This window comes from Hemibagrus wyckioides, linkage group LG19 (genome assembly GCF_019097595.1).
Source record: "Hemibagrus wyckioides isolate EC202008001 linkage group LG19, SWU_Hwy_1.0, whole genome shotgun sequence".
Taxonomy (NCBI): domain Eukaryota; kingdom Metazoa; phylum Chordata; class Actinopteri; order Siluriformes; family Bagridae; genus Hemibagrus; species Hemibagrus wyckioides.
This window is the reverse complement of record NC_080728.1, coordinates 17490001-17512500: the sequence shown is the minus strand read 5'-3', so window position 1 is coordinate 17512500 and position 22500 is coordinate 17490001. Positions and strand designations below refer to the sequence as shown.

Sequence of the window (22500 nt, the reverse complement as noted above, 5' to 3'; positions counted from 1 at the left end):
ATGAAGATCAAATTTCGAGCTGCTTTTCAGAAGAACGAGCACTTGGAGCGTCTCAGAGAGCAGAAATGGGTTTGATATCAACATTTACTTTGAAGATACAAGAACATTTATGTGGGAAAAAATGACCTTTCTTTGGAACTTTTCTATGAATATATGGCCTCTAGCTTACTGTGGGCAATATGCTCATAGAAAACTTCCAAAAAAAATTATTATTTTTTCCACATGAATGCATTTCAGGACAAAAACACTAGCTACAACGCTAGCTACAACTGTCTTGGGTATTTAGCCAGCTAGTTTAGCTAGGGAAGACGCTAATACGTGTGGATTCGGGGGGTATTTTTATTGATGTTTATAGAATTAAAAGGGGTTTTGCAGGAGTTTTGTTCTTCAGGTCTTTGTGAAAAGGATTGAATGAAGTTCAGGAAAACTTTCGGATCGAATATTCGAAGGGAATTAAAGCTGGAAGCGCTCCGTCATGCCGTCGTACTTTATCTCTTTATTTATTTTACTAATGGACCAATTTTCATTTAGTCATCCTTTCATTCATTCATCTTTAGTAACCATGTTATCCTGGTCAGTGGATCCAGAGCTCCAGGGCAACAAACACACACACACACACACACACATGTTCACAGCTAATGGAAATTCAGCACTGTGAATCCACCTACATGATTCTGGACCAGAGGAAACACACAGGGATGCAGGAAGAGCAGGTGAAACACACACACACACACACAGAGAGGGAGAGAGAGAGAGAGAGAGAGAGAGAGAGAGAAAAGCGAGCTCAGGGTCGAGTCGAGGATCCTGAAGCTGTGAGGCAGCGATGATGATGATGATGATGATGATCATCATCATCATTTTTCAAAGCTCATAACTGGAATATATTCAGAGGCTGTATTTCTACTATGAGTAATGTCACCTTATAACCAGTGAGTTTCTCACACACACACACACACACCATCTCTCTCTCTCTCTCTCTCTCTCACACACACACACACACTCTCTCTCTCTCTCTCTCTCTCTCTCTCACACACACACACACACACACACCATCTCTCTCTCTCTCTCACACACACACACACACTCTCTCTCTCTCTCTCTCTCTCTCACACACACACACACACACCATCTCTCTCTCTCTCTCACACACACACACACACACACACAGACACACACACACACACACAGACACACACACACTCTCTCTCTCTCTCTCACACACACACACACACACACACACACACATGTAAACACAAACTCTCTCTTTCTCTCTCTCACACACACTCAGGGTGTGTTTGTGGAGATCTGGAGAGCTGTTCACACTCAGGTCTTCACCAGGTGGGTGGTTGATGTGTTGACTTTACAGCCCATGTCACCTCTGGATTCATCCTCTTGTTTGTAGAACACCTGGTTCCTCCCTTTCCCCCAGGCCCAGACATGCAGCAGACAATTTCAGTCATCACTCTCTCTCTCTCTCTCTCTCTCTCAATCAAGGTCATGTTAACTTGGCCACTGAGCACCCAAACGCCTTGTTATGTGCTGTTGAAGGGTGTGTGTGTTTTTTTTTGTGCTATGTTGTGAAGCGGTTCAGTCTTTCCCCTGGCTGAGGTTCTCCCTTTACAGAGCATTAGTGAGAGCTCCTGCCTGCCTGCGCTTTGATGCTGAGTGCTGCAGGGCTCTGATCACGGTTTGGGGTTGTAATTACTCTCTGGAGGGGCCTCACCTGGCTCGAGACATGCCAGGAGAAGAGAAGGGAGGGGGAGGAGAGAGAGAGAGAGAGAGAGAGAGAGAGAGAGAGAGAGAAAAGAAAAGAAAAGAAAAGAGAGAGAAAAAAGAAAGAGTGTGAGGGAGAGAAAAGAAGAGAGAGAGAGAGAGAGACAGAGAAGAAAAGAGAGAGACAAAAAAGAAAGAGAAGAGAGTGTGAGAGAGAAAAGAAAAGGGGGGGGAGGAAGGAGCAAACGGATGAATAAGAAAGAAAGAAAGAAAGAAAGAAAGAAAGAAAGAGAGAGAGAAAGAAAGAGAGAAAGAAAGAAAGAAAGAAAGAAAGAAAGAAAGAAAGAAAGAAAGAAAGAAAGAAAGAAAGAAAGAAAGAAAGAAAGAAAGGGGGGGATTAGGGAGGGAGAGAAAAAGAGAGATAGAGTGCACAAAAAAGGAGCAAACATGAATTAATGCAGAAGAATCTTTGAGAGAGAGAGACAGAAAAAGAGAAAGTAAGACAGAGTGGGAGAAAGAAAATGAGGGGGGGGTGGATAGACAGACAGAGACAGACAGACAGACAGACAGACAGATAGATAGATAGATAGATAGATAGATAGAGTGCACAAAAAACAAGGAGCAAATAGTTAAATTTATGCAGAAGAATCATTGAGATTTTATTCTTTCTCTCTCTCTCTCATACACACACACACGCACACATACACAAACATCAAAATCATTGAGATTTTATTCTCTCTCTCTCTCTCTCTCTCTCATACACACACACACGCACACAAATACACAAACATCAAAATCTGCCTTAAAGACATACACGTCTAAATAATAACAAAAAAATCACAGTTCACGCCCAGCGGTACCTGCTGTAATCATGACCACTGTCCTGTCCTCATCCCAGTTCGTCTTCTCTTCTTAAACCTCTCCACAGTAACGGTGTTTCCACCACAGCTCCAATCTGATTGGTCAGAACGTCTGCACCGTTTTCCCGTCGAACCGCACGACGAGTTAGCGCTAACACGCTAAGTTACTGTTGCTATAGTAACAGCTCATCTCACACCGGGATCTGTTCAGCAGACGCTTTTAAATAATAAACAGATTTCTAAAACCGCGTGCTTTAACGATGTAAAACGTGATCGAATCGTTGATGTGGTACGTTTATTTTTTATTAGGAGACGTTTATGTGACGTTTATGGAAGCGAGTCTCGGCTGCTGTTAGTGCTCTGGAACAGTCACGGGGCTGTGGAGTATTTATCACAACGGGAAAGTCTTCAAGACAGAGGAGTTCATGCTTTCCGTCTTTCTGTGTAAAATGACAAAGTGGGTTTTTATGAGAGAGAGAGAGAGAGAGAGAGAGAGAGGGAGAGTGGGGGGAAAGGAGAGGGAGAAGAGAGAGAGAGAGAGAGAGAGAGGGAGAGTGGGGGGAAAGGAGAGGGAGAAGAGAGAGAGAGAGAGAGAGAGAGAGGGAGAGGGAGAAAGAAAGAGACAGAGAGAGATAGAGAGAGAGAGAGAGAGAGAGAGAGAGACAGAGAGAGAGAGAGAGAGACATGGTTGGATTTTGAAGCCCAACCCCTTAACCATGTCCCTAACTCCACCCCCAACATTTCATCTTTTCATCTGAAGAGAGAGAGAGAGAGAGAGAGAGAGAGAGAGAGAGAGAGAGACAGAGACAGAGAGAGAAAGAGAGAGAGCGAGAGAGATTGGTGAGGGAATAACAGTTTATTGCAGCTTTAATGTAGGTGAGAACAGGAACTAATGTGTCTCTTGGATGTTCCACTAGATTAAACTGAACTATAAACTGTTAAAATGCGGCATTTTCTACGTTATTAAATTAACCGCGCCTCATGCCGCATCCTTCTCCGCTCCAAGCGTGCATTATTTTCGTATAACAACACGCTCTGTCGTGTGTTATTCCTTACATAATCCCACTATCCGGCGTCACCCAGAAGAACACACAACACACAGGTTCCCTTTTCTGTCACTGAGGGTTTCTTCATCATGGCTTCTCATGGAGCTTTGCCCCGCTTCGCCTCACCTCGCTTGCCTAAGGCTTGATCGTTAAGGGCTAGAAATCTACCTTCTACCTTCAAGTCACATAAGACTACACTTTAGTGTGGATGCAACCAATATGAGACTAGATCATCATCATCATCATCATAAAAAGTTCAAGTTATTCTCTGCCTCAGATGCCACGCCCACATGCAATCATCTGATTAGTTGGATTCCACAGGAATTATTTCTACAGAAATTACTGTATGTCTAGATGTGTGTGTGGCGTGTTGTGTGTTTTTTACCATCCCGTCTGGACACAAAGCCGCCGTGACGCTCCACTTCCCTCACGGAAGAAGGAAGTCGTCCTGTTTACATGTGTAACACTGAGGCTTATGAGGTTCGGCTAAACGCTGGATTTTCCAAATGATGTGAAGTTCACGGTACAGATGCATTAATTTGCATCCACTTTACATTTTCACGCCTCCAAACATGAAACAAAAACAGAACTGTGATTGGTTGCTTTACATGTCAGTCACATGCCCTCTTGGGTGGTCCTTAGTGGAGTCCAGATCTTCTGCGGTCAGTCTGAAGCTACTATATATAAATAAAAAAAAGATCTTAATTTGTGATCTTTTTGCTACTGTTCATAAATCTTCATGACAAATTTCTACAAAATTTGAACCAATGAGTGAGAAATGGTTGGATTTTGAAGCCCCACCCTTAACCACGCCCATAACCCCACCCCCAACCTTTCATCTTTTCATCTGAATTAAGCCGTGTATATTTTTAAACTGTAAAAATCTCCATAAAGGGATTTTGTTTCAAGAGGCTTTATGGAGGTTTTTGCAAAAAAAAAAAAATTTAACAATATACACAGTTTACTAAAGGTAGGGGCGGGGTTAGGGGCGGGGTTTGCATCCAAGTCTTCATTTGTGTGAAACTGTTCATAAGCTGCATGTCATATCATGATAAGAAAAGTTTAATACATGTGTATCATAAGTGTTTTCGAGCAATTCAGTTTAGAAATAAACAAAGAGCACAAATTTACTTGAATCTACTATAAATATTTTCTGTTTTCTTCTGTCACTGCATCTGCTGTTACACACTGTGTTACGCAGCACATGTAACCAATCAGCAGTGTTGCTGATAAGCCCCGCCCCTTTCACATCGTTGTTATTATTATCATTATATCAAAAATGTGGCTTAAGCTTGACTAAGAAAACTCAAGTTTTTAGGTGTCTAAGGTTCAGCTCTGATACACACACACACAATACACTGCACTTTATACCAAGAGTTACATAAAAGATTTTGCCAGACACACAGACAGGAGATAATCTCTCAGTATAAAAGTGGACATGCATCCATACTGACAAGGAGAGGAGAGGAACGAAGAGAAGAGAAGAGAAGAGAAGAGAAGAGAAGAGAAGAGAAGAGAAGAGAAGAGAAGAGAAGAGAAGAGAAGAGAAGAGAAGAGAAGAGAGAGGAAAGAAAGGAAAGGAACGGAAAAGAAAGGAAAGGAAAGGAAAGGAGGGGAGGGGAGAGGAGAAGAGAAGAGAGCAGAAAATAGGAGAGGAGAGGAAAAGAAAAGAGAGGAGAGAAAAGAACATACAACATCTGGGTGAGTATAGGGGGGCATAAGAGAGGATGAGGGGGGTGTGGGGTAGAGGGGGAGCGCCATAAAGTAGCCTAAAAATCTATTCATGTGGTGTCAGCTTTCAACAGCATGTTGACACATGCCTACTAACGTCTCCATGGAAACGGGTGCCCCAAGCGCAGTTATCAACGCAGTTGCGTGGCACGCAATTATCCAATTATCTCTCTACCCTGAATCAGCACATCAAATCACACAGAGAGATTTCGTTTTTCCTTCCTTCCTTTTTTTTTTTTTTTATGAGGTCCTAAAACACCTCCACATTTGCATGTAGCACCTGTCTATCCAGTTCTCACCCCATCTCTCGTTCTTCATTTCGTTCTCTTTCTCTCTCTCTTTTTCTCCTGTCATATTTGCATTTTTTTCAGAGCTCCAGACTCCAGCTCTTCGTCGGGTCTTGCTGCCATTTTGCTTTGGTTAATAGCGTGTCTGAAGAACCGGCGTCACAGTTGGTGTTTCTTATAAAGGCCTGCTGGTTTACGTCTCTGCAATTAGTTTGGGTGCTTTTTTTTTAATAAGCCTTCTGTTTCACACACACATACACACACATGCACGGGTTTTTATTTCCAGAGCAGTGTGAGGTCTGGTGGCTTGGCGGGTCTGGATAGAGGCCCGGGCAAACAAGAGAGCTGAAGGAGCCATGAAAAGAGAGAGAGAGAGAGAGAGAGAGAGAGAGAGAGAAAGGCCTTCATAATTCACCTTTATACCGCTGCTGAATACTGATTGGTCCGAAGGTGTTGATTAATTTTCTCACAGTAGTGCAGCTGCGCATCACAGGTTTATATTAATGCACTCGTATGAATATGTTAGCAACAGCTTATTAAACGTATTGGAAAAAGTCCTTTCATTAATCATCGATTCGTCAATGAGATGGTGGACACTTTAACGCTTATGGAAGGAGTCTCCAGTGTCAGGGTTTGGTTGGAGTCAGAGGTAAAGAGCTAGGGTCAGGATAGATGAGGTTACACTTTCTTCAACCTTTTTTCCTCCGAGAGCTACTTTGACAAAATGAAGGTGGCTACTCGTGTTAAATTACTATTAACATTCATTTACATAGCTTATTGCCACAAATCAACCAAGCTGAATAATATCTCAATAGCAAAGTCATACACCGATTAGACAAAACATTATGACCACCTGCCTAATATTGTGTTGGTCCCCCTTTTGCAGTCAAAACAGCCCTGACCCGTCCTGCACTGTGTACTCTGACCCCTTTCTATCAGAACCAGCATTAACTTCTTCAGCAATTTGAGCAACAGTAGCTCGTCTGTTGGATCGGATCACACGGGCCAGCCTTCACTCCCCATGTGCATCAATGAGCCTTGACCGTCCATGACCCTGTGGCCGGTTCACCACTGTTCCTTCCTTGGTCCACTTTTGATACTGACCACTGCAGACCGGGAACACCCCACAAGAGCTGCAGTTTTGGAGATGCTCTGATCCAGTGGTCTAGCCATCACAATTTGGCCCTTCGTCAAACTTAATCCTTAAGCTCAAATCCTTACACTTGTCCATTTTTCCTGCTTCTAACATCAACTTTGAGGACAAAATGTTCACTTGCTGCCTCTAATATATCCTACACACTAACAGGTGCCATGATGAGGAGATCATCAGTCTTATTCACTTCACCTGGTTTGCTGATTAGACTTATCAGTTATTATTGTCAGATTTCGCGGTTTCCTTGCACATACCCTGATGTCCTCAACAAGACTGAAAGACTATTTTTGTTTTGGACTTTATGTGATTAAATAATAGTTTTTTTTTATGGCAATCATATGCATGTGCAACAGGAAATATTAAACAGTATTTTACTACGAATATAACTAATAAGAAATGTTTATAGCTCACTTGTCCTGCATCTTCCTACAGCATCGTAGTTGTATTCCTAATGCTGTTGAATGGATTTGCCATGTGTTTTCTTTATCCTTTATTTAAACTACTTCAATTTGTGAGGTTGACTGGGATGAAATTTAAACAGGTTTATTGAGTTGATTTGATTAATTTTGTACACATTCTATAAAACTTTAGGTGAGCTACTCAGAAGCAACATGTTAGATAAGATAAACCTTTATTCGTCCCACCATGGGGAAATTTCCAAAAAAAGTGAAAGGGGAGAGCGCGAAATTATGCAGTCGAGATTCCCGCATTTGGGGAATTCGCAAAGGTCAGCACAGCCCGAGTGCAATGGCTGAGCCTCGCTTTGGGCAAACCACCTCCTTGATCATGGTATTGCCCCCGCCAGGTAAGTGTATGACCAGTTAGACTCCTGCTTTACAGTTTCTCTGTAACACACTGAAATTAAAGGGATATTTTTGTCATCAGGTTGAAGACTAAATAAAGTGGTAGCTCACTGGATAAAATGTTGTTCTTCTGATCAGAAGGTTGTGAGTTTGAATCCCAGCAACACCGAGCTGCCACTGCTGGACTCTAGAGCAAGGCCCATAACCTTCATATTTACATTTCTGGCTTTTGGCAGACGCTCTTATCCAGAGCGATGTACAAAAGTGCTTTGAAGTCTCTATCAGTGAATACATCAACACTGCTTTACTAGGTCACAGAGTTGGGATACCATCAGCCTAAAAGGAAATACAGTGGAACCTCTGCATACGAATTTAATTCGTTCTGGAGGCGAGTTCTTAAGGTGAAAATCTGTATTGTGAAATGAATTTTCCCATAAGAAATAATTTAATAATAATAGTAATAATTTAAATGGTTCCAGCCACCCAAAAATATTCCCAATATGAAGCGTATGTAAACTGTACGGCTGCTTACAAAGAACTGACCCAAGACAAGCATTCCATGTCAAGACTCCTCACAGGAAGTGGCGTCACCAAGCTTGGGCTAAAAATAGATCAGACCACCAACACCACCAATCTGTCAACAAAAAAACACCCGAAAATCATCTAGCTTTTGAACGCATGCTGAAGGCAATGTTGGTATCGTGGGTTGACTCTTTCATAACAGCTTTCACTGACCAAAAAAATCATAAACTCGCTTCGCTTGGCTTTCCACTGATGCTAACAAGTTTTGAACGGCTTCGGGACGTACGTGCAACTTAGCCGGTGTCCGGTTCGGTTCGTTTGTGTGACGAAAATGCTTCTTATGCCAATGCAAATTTCAATTTGAAGCAAAGCTTTGCAGAGGTTCCACAACATTTAATGTACAAGGTCCTTTAACAAATATAACAAAAAAAAAAGTGATTCTAATGTTTAGAAAAAAATTGCTGTGGTCTAAGAGAAATAATAATCACTTATTATTGGAAAAGAATCCTAGCTGTCGTTGATTATTTTCCTAAAACAGCACAGCAAAAAGCTAGTCAGGTTTCTGTAGCAACCTGTTAGCAGTGGGACCTGGGGGCGGGGCTTGGAGCATGGTTTGGGGGCGGGGCTTGGAGCAGGGCTCTTTGCTGATAGGTTATGTGGTGTTTCAAAAAACAGGAGAAGAATCAATGAAAATGAAATTTAAAAAAGAAACAAAAGCAAAATTTCTTTTTATTTGTCTCTTCATTTGAATAGATAGATAGATAGATAGATAGATAGATAGATAGATAGATAGATAGATAGATAGATAGATAGATAGATAGATAGATAGATAAATGGGGGTTAATTATGCAATAATAAGACGGATATTAAAGGCTTAACGAGTCCATGTTGACGCAAATCAGACTTTATTACACAGTTATAACTGTATTGACTGACGAGATGTAATTTTTCTACATGCTGTGCATTTTTTCTTTTCTTTATTATTTTGGAGGGTTATTGTCAACACACAGTGTCAGCACGGAGATGCGGCGAGAACGAGAACGGGAGGAAAACTAGCGGGAATGTTCGACTCGGGCTGTCAGTTTTGCTGTGTTGCATTTTCTCCTGTAAACACCAAGGCGTTTGTGCTGCTCTTCTTCCTCCGCTCTTCTGCCGCTCTGACATACTCCAGTAGTTTCTGCAAACGCTTCGCTGTCATATCAGATAACAAACACTAGATAAGGAGAAGGGAAAAGGAGGAAGAGGAGGAAGAGGAGGAGGAGGAGGGTATTACAGGGGGTGGGGCCTAATAGTTGGGAATTATGCAAAAGGTGGAATTAAAAAAAACTCTTTTAAAGAGAATAATAAGTATTAAGTAAGAGTTAAGCCTGTAAGACAACACTCTGACCCGCTTTTGTTTTGTTTTGTCTTTTATCCCAAATGTTGCATGCTATAGATCTAAATCTAAATCTCTGAGTGTTACATTTTGGATTCATTCTTACAGCAACATTTTTATTTCACTTTCCTACTCCAGGATATTGTATCTTTCTAACACAAATCTAACTTCTTTGGGCTTTCCCCTTCAGGGGTCTCCACAGCGAATCATCTCTCTCCACCTATCCCTATCTTCTGCATCCTCAACACTTGCACCCACTAGCTTCATATCCTCATTTATTACATCCATATACCTCCTCTTTGGCCTTCCTCTTTGCCTCCTGCCTGGCAGCTCCCTGTCCAACATTCTCCTACCAATATACTCACTCTCCCTCCTCTGAACATGTCCAAACCATCTTAATCTGTCCTCCCTAACTTTGTCCCCAAAACGTCCAACACGAGCCGTCCCTCTGATGTACTCGTTCCTAATCCTATCTGACCGTGTCCCTCCCAAAGAGAACCTCAACATCTTCAGCTCTGCTACCTCCAGCTCTGACTCCTGTCTCTTCCTCAGTGACACTGCCTCTAAACCATACAGCATGGCCGGTCTCACCACTGTCTTGTACACCTTGCCCTTGATTCTCACCGATATTTTTCTATCACACAGAACTCCCGAACACCTTTCTCCACCCATTCCAACCTGCCTGCACTCGCTTCTTTACCTCTTTACCACAAATCTAACCAAATCTGAGAAAATTACTGTAAAAAAAAATATTTTTAGCATAAAGAGTTAAGAAAGAGACGACCCCTTTGATGTAACAGTGAATATAAAATGAAGAATTTAAGTTAATTGCATTTACTTATATGTGCTAGATCATCTTCACTTATTAGGATGTGTTCAGGATTCACATTGCTTCGCATATTAAAACAATGTTTCCTTGTTTGTTTGTATGAGTAATAAACTGACATGATTTATTAGGGTTTACATGATTTTTACGGTTTTATGACTTTTAAGTTTTATTTATTTATTTATTTATTTATTTAGAAATATAATATATAGATATATGACTGTGTTGTTTTGTATTTTCTAACCTTCTGGGGAAAAGCAGGTTTTATTTATTTTTAAAGGAAACAAACAACAATAACAACAGTAAAAAACTTAATGAGAACTATTATTTCCTTCTGGTTGCTGGGGTTAAGGTCAGGGTTAGGTTTAGGTGTAAACGGAGCATTAATTAATTAATTAGCTGTGTTTAATACCTATATCAGTGGGTCCTCACAAGGATAGTAAGACTAACTTGTGTGTGTGTGTGTATATGTGTGTTTGTGTGTGTGTGTATATGTGTGTTTGTGTGTGTGTGTGTGTGTGTGTGTATATGTGTGTGTGTGTATATGTGTATGTGTGTGTTGGTGTGGGGGTTGGGGATGAATAGAAAACACACAATAGAAGGACCCTTATCCTAGTTTTTACAATTCATCAACTTTTTTATACCAGCAGGACTTTTGTTATGTAACTCTGACTACAGTGTAATGATTTCTCCTCAAACGATGAGAACATAACTTATCATTTTTATTATATGTGCAAATAAAAATAATAAATCGAAACTTTTTAGTTTATTTTGAGTATTAAGATATTGGCTATAACACAGTGCGTCTGTGGAAAAAGAGAGGATAAATAAATAAACGGGAGGTGATCCGGCTCGGCGGTGAGAGGGTTAAGGGTAAAGTGAACTGAATTGTAAGAAGTTGGTTTCCAGGGGAACTATTCTTACTGTTCCAGCTGAGTTGGGCGAAACCATTTTCGTCTGAGAAAGGGGGACGCAAAACAGATGAGAAGCAACGATTCTAGTCGGGCTGTACTGAAAGCAAAACGCACGAACTGACAACACGTAGACAGCAGGACGGGATGAAGGATTAGATTCTCGGCTTTTATTTTCCCACATGAAACTCCGACTCGGTTTTGTATACGCTCCTCCCACCCCCGGAGCAGCGCGGTGCAGGCGGCCCTGCCAAGTCAGTTTGAAAAGATCAGACAAAGGCAGCAGGAAGCCCCTCGGCTTGGCAATGCGTGCGAGCGGAGCGCAAACGCGACGCGAAAGCTCGGTTTATTTTTCGGGGATAGCGGTCTGAACCGACGCTCACGCAGCTCGCAATTCTTCACCCACTTTCGGCTTTGAGGCAGTTTTGAAGATTTTTTTTTCCGGGGGGGGGGAAGAGAAGAAAAATGTACGACCGCCTGGATCCTCGCGGAGAGCGGAGACGGTTATCTCAACACGAGACGGGCAGCGTCGTGTGACCGAGCGCGAGCGTTTCCCCTCCGGTTTTACTGTCGGTTTGTGTTGGAAAGCAGCTTCCCCCCCCCGTGCGTCCCTCCTCCGGCTTTTGCAGACCCCCTGCGCGTGTCCCAGGAGTTGATCGATCTACCCACACTTAAATGTAGGAAAAGAAACGCAACCGGAGATTTGGAGGATCTTTTTTATTATTTTTTTCCCTCCTTAAGCGAAGAGGGAAGTGAACTTGTGGGTCGCGTATACATTTTTACGCGCATGTTAAGATGGAGACGCACGTCTCGTGCCTCTTCCCAGAGATTTTAGCCATGATTTTCAGTTACTTGGACGTGAGGGACAAAGGCCGGGTGGCCCAAGTGTGCACGGCGTGGAGAGACGCGTCCTACCACAAGTCCGTGTGGAGGGGGGTGGAAGCCAAGCTGCATCTCAGGAGGGCCAACCCGTCCCTGTTCCCCAGCCTTCAGGCCCGGGGCATCCGGAGGGTGCAGATCCTCAGCCTGAGGCGCAGCCTGAGCTATGTGATCCAGGGCATGCCCAACATCGAGAGCCTGAACCTGAGCGGCTGCTACAACCTGACTGACAACGGCCTGGGGCACGCTTTCGTCCAGGAGATCTCCTCGTTGCGTGTTCTCAACCTGAGCCTGTGCAAGCAGATTACGGACTCCAGCTTGGGCAGGATAGCTCAGTATCTTAAGAACTTGGAGGTGCTGGAGCTGGGTGGCTGCAGCAACATCACAAATACGGGCTTGCTGCTGATTGCGTGGGGTTTGCACAGACTCAAGAGCCTCAACCTGAGAAGCTGCAGGCACGTCTCCGACGTGGGCATCGGACACCTGGCAGGCATGACCAGAAGCGCCGCTGAGGGATGCCTCAGCCTGGAGTACCTCACACTTCAGGACTGCCAGAAACTCACAGACCTGTCTCTCAAGCACATCTCCAAAGGCTTGGCCAGACTCAAAGTTCTTAACTTGAGCTTCTGCGGGGGCATCTCGGACGCTGGCATGATCCACCTGTCCCACATGACCAGCCTGTGGAGTCTTAACCTGCGCTCGTGTGACAACATCAGCGACACGGGCATCATGCATCTCGCCATGGGGACGCTACGACTTTCCGGCTTGGACGTGTCTTTCTGTGACAAGATCGGCGACCAGAGCCTGGCGTACGTAGCCCAGGGCCTTTACCAGCTCAAGTCCCTGTCTCTGTGCTCGTGCCACATAAGTGACGACGGCATCAACCGGATGGTGCGCCAGATGCACGAGTTGAGGACCCTGAACATTGGCCAATGTGTGCGGATTACAGACAAAGGCCTGGAGCTCATAGCGGACCATCTGACCCAGCTGACCGGCATCGATTTATATGGATGTACAAAAATTACTAAGAGGGGACTGGAGAGGATAACACAACTCCCCTGCCTTAAAGTTTTGAACCTGGGCCTTTGGCAGATGACTGAAAGTGAAAAAGTGCGGTAAAACTCGGGTGAGATCGTGCAGGGGAGGGAGGGGGGAGGGGCGTGACGTGGGCGGGGAATTTACATTATTCTAAAGGTGGGGGGGAATCCGGCGCGGATTAAAGCGGTTCAAATTTATTCGTCCGGGAAGAAAATATGAACAGTGTTTCATCTGGCGTTTTATTAACCCTTTGTATCAGTCACAGAGTGTGGTGGTGTGCGATACTTTAAAACAAACAAACAAAAAAAGTTTTTAATCTCTAACCGGTCGCAATGCTAGCCTAAAATCGTGCTCCTTCCCTACTAAATGTCGCGCCTAAAACATTTCGGCTACCTCTTACCTATGTTTTAAACTCGTATCCTTAAATTAAAAAAAAAAAAAAAGGCGGATATGGAGATAAATTGTGCCTAGGAAGCAGCCCCCCCCCTCCTCCCCCCATCTCATTTCTCGCCTGAGAATAGCATAAAAAAAAGGAAGAAAAAAAAAAGCAGAATGGCTTAACTACCTTTGTTAATTTTTTTGCCTGAAATGACCAACAAAAGACTGAAACGAAGCGGCGAGAGTCGGAGAGTCAAAGCACAGATTGTTTTTAGCTCGGACTGAATTGAGTTTATGCAAAGACGGATGAATACTGGTTTGTATACAAAGAGCTTTTTTATATATATATACATATATATATATATATATATATATATTTTTCATCCTGTTTAGTTTTGGATTCAAGGCCTTGCAAAAGCCTTTTTTTTTCTCGATCGAAGCTTTGAATAAGAGGTCCGCTCTGCTGATGTATTCATGCTTATGTAAGCAGATATTGTTTAATTAATGAATTAATGGCTGTTATTCAGAGCATTGTACTTCAGAGCATTGTACTTCAAATTGAAGTGAATTTCCTTTTTCTTTTTCTTTTTTTTTTTGGGAAACAGAAGAAATATCCGCATCAGTAGCTAATTCTACAGTCTTACCTTATTATTATTATTATTATTATTCCTCAATAGACTATTAGGTCATACACCAAATTGAAAGCATACATTTATTTCGTCCTCATTTTAAACGAGCTGATGTTTAAAATTGACCTAGAAGGACATTATTCATTATTTAGAAATTTTATTTTTTTTTTGGTCCCTCTTTCGGGTAAGGAGCATCGCGTATCAGGCCTGTGTGATATGATATGATGTACTGAGTCCTGCTGAAAAGCTACTGTGTTTTAAATGTACTGTATGTATTTGTAAAGAAAAAGAAAAATCTCAAATTGTTTTATATTCTTACAGTAAACATTAAAGCTGATATTTATATAATTAAAGAAAGGAGAAAAAAAAAGAGGAGCTCTTGGGATTTGTATCTCGGTAGAGTTTAATTGAAGAGGAGTTTATTTTTATGCATAGATTAAAGAAATTAATGAATTAATAATAAATAATACAGCAGGATTTAGCATGGGTACACAGTGGCATGTGAAAACACGTTTCGAACCTTGTGCACCGTTTATATATACATAATATATATATATATCCGGACGCCGAGAGCTGATGTGTGTCAGGGTGGAAACGGTGTTTTAACACAGTTCATAACGTGTTTTTTTATCCGCGTGTGCATTTGTTGTGATGTTTACAAAATGGGCGCTTCTTGTTTCGTACGTTAGGGGGGGCTTCAGAACGAATCCGAATCCAAACCCTGGTTTTAGAGCGCTCAAAGTGTGGAAACGGACCTCGATGTAACACTATCTATTATTTTTTCGTTTATATATTATTTTTTCTCTCAGAGGATCGAGTGTCATGTACGATATTTATTCTTTTGGCACTTTTCATTTAGGGAAAAAAAAAAACGTGTGCTGTTTCAGCTAGAGAGAGATGAGTGAGTAGTTTTGTCCCTCCTCTTCCTTCATGCCCTTCTCCATCCCCCCTTCAGTCAGTCGGTCAGTCAGTCAGAAATCTCAGCAGCAAGAAAAAGCCCTCCGCTCCTCCTCCTCTTTTTCCTCTGCCCCCCATCACATCACAGGGACACTTTTAAACATTCCTCACCGCCATTCAAAGCTCTTCAGCTTTTCTTCTCTTCTCTTCTCACCCCCACTGCCATCTCACCCTTCCTCCATCACACAGCCTCTGAATGGCCTGCTGGCCTCTTGACCAGTGCTGGAGAAAGAGCTGGAGAGAAGCTCGCGAGATCTTTCAGACATTTTTCCCCGTGTCAGTCACGCCTACGCCTCACACAGATTCCATACACGAGTCCTCCTTAAGGTTGCTTTGAAGTTTCGATATCACTCTAAACACGAGCGTTTTATTTCTTAGAAAACGATCCAGGTTGTTAAAGACCACCCCGAGTTCGCGGGATGGTTTAAACAAAAGGAGGCGACGTGTAAAGGCTCGAAGGTGTTGCTGACTTTTATACTCTGGGCTTTGAAGTTTCCGAGGTGCCACTGAGGTACGACTCGGCCGTCTCGGGACACTGAAAGTTCACAGGGTTTGGGGGTGAAGTCTAAAGGAAGACTTGAGAGAGAGAGAGGGAAAGGAAGAAGGAGAAAGAAGGTGTCTAGTCATATTGCCAAGCAGTTTCCCAATCCCTGGAAAAAGAAGGCGAGGAATCTGTGAGTCACGGTTTGACTTTGCTGTGTGAAAAGTGAGCGTGGAGTGTGAGCGCTGTCTGACCGAGGCTCAGGTTTCTGTACCGGTCTGCGGATTTACTCGTGAAGAATCCACCGAATGGCTAAATCTTCATAGTTCTGAGTTTCCTACATTACCCATAATGCCATAGATATCAGTGATATCCCCTTGTTTTATCTCCAGAGCAGCGGCGCTTTAGTCCTCGGTCCAGTTCTCATCATCTCTGTCACATCAAGCCTCAGGCTTTAACCTCGTGGACCACTGACTAGTCCGTGTCCTATAGTTGAAACGCATTCTGGGACTTTGAAGCGCTGACATCTTCACTATCTACACCATGAGGTCGCTGGTGAGGGTCAAGAAAGTTTTTTGTTTTATTTTGATTAAATTTACATCGACGTTAGTTTCTGAGAAATCTGATGAATCATGAAATGAAAATAAATAAATAAAATTGGAAGTCACATGAGGTGAGACATCAATCAAACGGCTTCAAAACACACATAAATATCTAGGGGTTAAAGGCCACACCCTTACAGCTCATTACCGTAAAATGACCATATATGGTATGATTATTTGTATTGGTTCATATTCATATCCTTTAGACCGTTTTATCCGAAAATACTCACGATCCTGTCGAGCTTCGGCGTCTTGAATTGAGTGTGATGTTTTTGGTGGATTTGAACTCGCTCACTCTGTTTATTTCCTTAAAACCTTGTATCCTGACTGTTGACTTTACTCCGCTATAATCTCTAATATCTCATGTGTTTCGTTTCTTTTCTTTTTTTTTTCCTAACCGGTTTTGCTTTCGTTGTTTTTCTCCACGGAGTTTCAGATCCGTATCGTTACTGATTCACTCTGCAGTAGTTAATGAATCGTACCATGAACGGCGGAAAACTAAAACTAAGCCACTTTTTGTCAGAACACGAGCCGAAAAACAGACGACTTTATAAAGCGTCTCATGATCAGAATTAGCCTCTGAGTATTTCTACAGTTATTCATGTGAAGGTAACTTTGATGGATTGTTCAGTTAGTACAGGGAGACGGAACAGGAAGTGTGTGGAAGTCTGGAGCTTTTGGGATATTTTTATTTTTTTTGAGATGCTCAGGTCGGGATGGGTCTAATTAGGGTTTTTCCTATTTCCCTGTTGTCTGTGTGTGTGTGTGTGTGTGTGTGTGTGTGTGTGTGTGGACGGTGAGGTGCGAGTTAGCCGCTGGTCTCTGCCTGTTAGGTGCCAGATTTCCTCTGTGAGGTCAGGACTGAGTTTCACTGCGGTCATGTGACCTTGCTGGATGTGTGAGGGCTCGGGGATAGAGTGTAGGGGGCCCAAGCTGTCGCCTACGCTCTCTCTCTCTCTCTCTCTCTCTCTCCTTCTCTGTCCCTCCCCCTCTCTCTGTCTCTTTCTTTCTCTGACTTACTCCTTCTCTCTCTCTCTCACTCTGTCTCTCTCTCTCCTTTTCCTTTCTCCTTCTCTTTGTCTGCCTTACTTCTTCTCTCTATTTCTCTCTCTCTCTCTCTGACTTACTTCTTCTCTCAATTTCTCTCTCTCTCTCATTTTCCTTTCTGTCTCTGTCTTACTTCTTCTCTCTCTCTCTCTCTCTCTCTCTTTATCTGACTTACTCCTTCTCTCAATTTCTCTCTCTCTCTCTCCCACTCTGACTCCCTCTCTCTCTCCCTTTGCTTTCTCTCTTGGTCTCTGACTTACCCCTCCTCTCTCACTCTTTCTCTCTCTCTCTCTCTCTCTCTCTCTCTCTCTCTCTCTCTTTATCTGACTTACTCCTTCTCTCAATTTCTCTCTCTCTCTCCCAGTCTGTCTCCCTCTCTCTCTCCCTTTGCTTTCTGTCTTGGTCTCTGACTTACCCCTTGTCTCTCACTCTTTCTCTCTTTTTCTGCTCTGTCTCACTCACTCTCTCTCACTCTCTCTCTCTCTCTCTCCCTCTCTCTCCCTTTCCTTTCTCTCTCTGTCTCAGACTTACCCCTTCTCTCTCTCTCCCTCCCTCTCTCCAGCACACACACCTACAGAGACTGACTTGTGTGTGTGTGTTATGTGCCATGTAAGTTATGTCACATCTTCCTCATCACCTCCATCGTCTTTCTTTCACACTTTGGCTCGTCCGTTTCTCTTCCATTGTTCGGATGGCATTAAGTGTGGTGTACACATGCACCACATGTAGCGCTCCGGATCCGCTTTCATACGCGGCGTAACCCGACACGCAGAGTGAAAGAAACTCAAGTGCAGGATTGAAAAACCCTGGAAGCTTGAGGAAAGGGAAAAAAAAAAGATCATCCTGTAATTTGAAGCTTGGTCGGCTTCTTCTGAACTCGCCGTTTCTGGCTTTATTCCTGACCTGAAATCCTGAAGCCGTAATGCTGACCCGCCGTAGCGGCCGACACGGAGAGCGGAAAAGCGGCTCGGTTACAGAGAAAGACACGACTGGCTAGAGTTTCACCCAGGCAGATTCTTATATAAGTTTAGTTTCTGATTTCATGATGCTTAGATATTATATTCCGGAGAAAGTTTAACCCTTTAATCACCTTTTTATTCGTTTCATCATAGCCGAAAACTTCAACAAATATTTGAATAATATTTCAAGAATTTAAAAGAAGAAAAAAACCCACATATCATTTTTTCAGTCATGATTTTGAAAACATTTTCCTTCCGTTAAAACATCGATGCAGCGGCGCTTTAGTCTTTGAGTCCTTTTATTCCCTCCAGCTCTCTCATCACCTCATCTATCCACTCTGCTCAAACAGCTACACACTTCGTGTCATCATGCTAGTCCTCTCACTAGCTGCGTCTCATAGCCGCATTGCATTCTGGGACTCCAGCGTTTCCTATCAGCGGCTCCACTACGCATGCTTCGGATTTCTCTTTAATATAATGTGGTGAGAAATGATGATGGTGTTTTTGCTCGCGCCTGTAACGAGCCAGGACGTGGACGCTAACTTGTTCGCGAGAATAACATAAATGCAAACAGCAGCAGCAGCCGATAAATTAGCAGCAGGATCACGAAGAATACGATGCATTTCAAATGAAGTATGTTTAATGTGTTTTAGGATGGAGTTTTACTTTAAGGGTTAAAACAAGAAGGTGTGTGTGTGTGTGTGTGTGAGACAGACAGACAGACAGTGTGAATGTTAGTGAGTGAGTGTGTGTGTGTTACTGAGTGAGTGTGTGTGTGTTACTGAGTGAGTGTGTGTGTGTGTGTGTGTTACTGAGTGAGTGAGTGTGTGTGTGTTACTGAGTGAGTGTGTGTGTGTGTGTGTTACTGAGTGAGTGAGTGAGTGTGTGTGTGTGTTACTGAGTGAGTGTGTGTGTGTGTTACTGAGTGAGTGAGTGTGTGTTACTGAGTGAGTGAGTGTGTGTGTGTTACTGAGTGAGTGTGTGTGTGTGTTACTGAGTGAGTGAGTGTGTGTGTGTGTTACTGAGTGAGTGAGTGTGTGTTACTGAGTGAGTGAGTGTGTGTGTGTGTTACTGAGTGAGTGAGTGTGTGTTACTGAGTGAGTGAGTGTGTGTTACTGAGTGAGTGTGTGTGTTACTGAGTGAGTGAGTGTGTGTTACTGAGTGAGTGAGTGTGTGTTACTGAGTGAGTGAGTGTGTGTTACTGAGTGAGTGTGTGTGTGTTACTGAGTGAGTGAGTGTGTGTGTGTTACTGAGTGAGTGTGTGTGTGTTACTGAGTGAGTGTGTGTGTGTTACTGAGTGTGTGTGTGTGTGTGTGTTACTGAGTGAGTGAGTGTGTGTTACTGAGTGAGTGAGTGAGTGTGTGTTACTGAGTGTGTGTGTGTGTGTTACTGAGTGAGTGTGTGTGTGTTACTCTGAGTGTGTGAGTGAGTGTGTGTTACTGAGTGTGTGTGTGTGTGTGTTACTGAGTGAGTGAGTGAGTGTGTGTTACTGAGTGAGTGTGTGTGTGTGTTACTGAGTGAGTGAGTGTGTGTGTGTTACTGAGTGAGTGTGTGTTACTGAGTGAGTGTGTGTTACTGAGTGAGTGTGTGTGTTACTGAGTGAGTGAGTGTGTGTTACTGAGTGAGTGTGTGTGTGTGTTACTGAGTGAGTGAGTGAGTGTGTGTTACTGAGTGAGTGTGTGTTACTGAGTGAGTGTGTGTGTTACTGAGTGAGTGTGTGTTACTGAGTGAGTGAGTGTGTGTGTTACTGAGTGAGTGTGTGTTACTGAGTGAGTGTGTGTTACTGAGTGAGTGAGTGTGTGTGTTACTGAGTGAGTGAGTGTGTGTGTTACTGAGTGAGTGTGTGTTACTGAGTGAGTGAGTGTGTGTTACTGAGTGAGTGTGTGTGTGTGTGTTACTGAGTGAGTGAGTGAGTGAGTGAGTGTGTGTTACTGAGTGAGTGTGTGTTACTGAGTGAGTGTGTGTTACTGAGTGAGTGAGTGTGTGTGTTACTGAGTGAGTGTGTGTTACTGAGTGAGTGTGTGTTACTGAGTGAGTGAGTGTGTGTGTTACTGAGTGAGTGTGTGTCACTGAGTGAGTGTGTGTTACTGAGTGAGTGAGTGTGTGTGTTACTGAGTGAGTGTGTGTTACTGAGTGAGTGAGTGAGTGTGTGTTACTGAGTGAGTGTGTGTTACTGAGTGAGTGTGTGTGTTACTGAGTGAGTGTGTGTTACTGAGTGAGTGTGTGTGTTACTGAGTGAGTGTGTGTTACTGAGTGAGTGTGTGTGTGTGTGTTACTGAGTGAGTGAGTGTGTGTTACTGAGTGAGTGAGTGTGTGTTACTGAGTGAGTGAGTGTGTGTTACTGAGTGAGTGTGTGTTACTGAGTGAGTGAGTGTGTGTTACTGAGTGAGTGAGTGTGTTACTGAGTGAGTGTGTGTGTGTTACTGAGTGAGTGTGTGTGTGTTACTGAGTGAGTGTGTGTGTTACTGAGTGAGTGTGTGTGTGTTACTGAGTGAGTGTGTGTGTGTGTGTGTTACTGAGTGAGTGAGTGTGTGTTACTGAGTGAGTGAGTGTGTGTGTGTTACTGAGTGAGTGTGTGTGTGTTACTGAGTGAGTGTGTGTGTGTTACTGAGTGAGTGTGTGTGTTACTGAGTGAGTGTGTGTGTGTTACCGAGTGAGTGTGTGTGTGTGTGTGTTACTGAGTGAGTGTGTGTGTGTTACTGAGTGAGTGTGTGTGTTACTGAGTGAGTGTGTGTGTGTTACTGAGTGAGTGTGTGTGTGTTACTGAGTGAGTGTGTGTGTGTTACTGAGTGAGTGTGTGTGTTACTGAGTGAGTGAGTGTGTGTTACTGAGTGAGTGAGTGTGTTACTGAGTGAGTGAGTGTGTGTGTGTGTGTGTTACTGAGTGAGTGTGTGTGTGTTACTGAGTGAGTGTGTGTGTGTTACTGAGTGAGTGTGTGTGTGTTACTGAGTGAGTGAGTGTGTGTTACTGAGTGAGTGAGTGTGTGTTACTGAGTGAGTGTGTGTGTTACTGAGTGAGTGAGTGTGTGTGTGTGTGTGTTACTGAGTGAGTGTGTGTGTGTTACTGAGTGAGTGTGTGTGTGTTACTGAGTGAGTGTGTGTGTGTTACTGAGTGAGTGTGTGTGTTACTGAGTGAGTGAGTGTGTGTTACTGAGTGAGTGTGTGTGTTACTGAGTGAGTGAGTGTGTGTGTGTGTGTGTTACTGAGTGAGTGTGTGTGTTACTGAGTGAGTGTGTGTGTGTTACTGAGTGAGTGTGTGTGTGTTACTGAGTGAGTGTGTGTGTTACTGAGTGAGTGAGTGTGTGTTACTGAGTGAGTGTGTGTGTTACTGAGTGAGTGAGTGTGTGTGTGTGTGTGTTACTGAGTGAGTGTGTGTGTGTTACTGAGTGAGTGTGTGTGTGTTACTGAGTGTGTGTGTGTGTGTGTGTGTTACTGAGTGAGTGTGTGTGTGTTACTGAGTGAGTGTGTGTGTGTTACTGAGTGAGTGTGTGTGTTACTGAGTGAGTGTGTGTGTTACTGAGTGAGTGTGTGTGTGTTACTGAGTGAGTGAGTGTGTGTGTTACTGAGTGAGTGTGTGTGTGTGTTACTGAGTGAGTGTGTGTGTCACTGAGTGAGTGAGTGTGTGTGTTACTGAGTGAGTGTGTGTGTTACTGAGTGAGTGAGTGTGTGTGTGTGTTACTGAGTGAGTGTGTGTGTTACTGAGTGAGTGAGTGTGTGTGTTACTGAGTGAGTGTGTGTGTTACTGAGTGAGTGAGTGTGTGTGTGTTACTGAGTGAGTGTGTGTGTTACTGAGTGAGTGAGTGTGTGTGTTACTGAGTGAGTGTGTGTGTTACTGAGTGAGTGAGTGTGTGTGTTACTGAGTGAGTGTGTGTGTGTTACTGAGTGTGTGTGTTACTGAGTGAGTGTGTGTTACTGAGTGAGTGAGTGTGTGTGTTACTGAGTGAGTGTGTGTGTGTTACTGAGTGAGTGAGTGTGTGTTACTGAGTGAGTGAGTGTGTGTGTTACTGAGTGAGTGTGTGTGTGTTACTGAGTGAGTGAGTGTGTGTGTGTTACTGAGTGAGTGTGTGTGTTACTGAGTGAGTGAGTGTGTGTGTGTTACTGAGTGAGTGTGTGTGTTACTGAGTGAGTGTGTGTGTTACTGAGTGAGTGAGTGTGTGTGTGTTACTGAGTGTGTGTGTGTTACTGAGTGAGTGTGTGTGTGTTACTGAGTGTGTGTGTGTGTGTGTGTTACTGAGTGAGTGAGTGTGTGTGTGTTACTGAGTGTGTGTGTGTTACTGAGTGAGTGTGTGTGTGTTACTGAGTGT

At 43.4% G+C, this 22500-nt stretch overlaps 2 protein-coding genes and 1 pseudogene across 3 annotated transcripts in view; 1 reads left to right on the top strand and 2 right to left on the bottom strand.

Annotated features, from left to right (window-relative positions):
- wnt5b (wingless-type MMTV integration site family, member 5b) overlaps window positions 1-22500 on the bottom strand; it is a 137221-nt gene that overhangs the window by 38211 nt on the left and 76510 nt on the right. The window lies entirely within an intron of this gene.
- On the bottom strand, window positions 7472-7603 carry LOC131370502 (U1 spliceosomal RNA; annotated as a pseudogene).
- Window positions 11313-13619, top strand: fbxl14b (F-box and leucine-rich repeat protein 14b). Its single transcript, XM_058416814.1, has one exon. The coding sequence runs from the start codon at window positions 12023-12025 to the stop codon at window positions 13223-13225; it is 1203 nt and encodes a 400-aa protein (XP_058272797.1). The 5' UTR covers window positions 11313-12022; the 3' UTR covers window positions 13226-13619.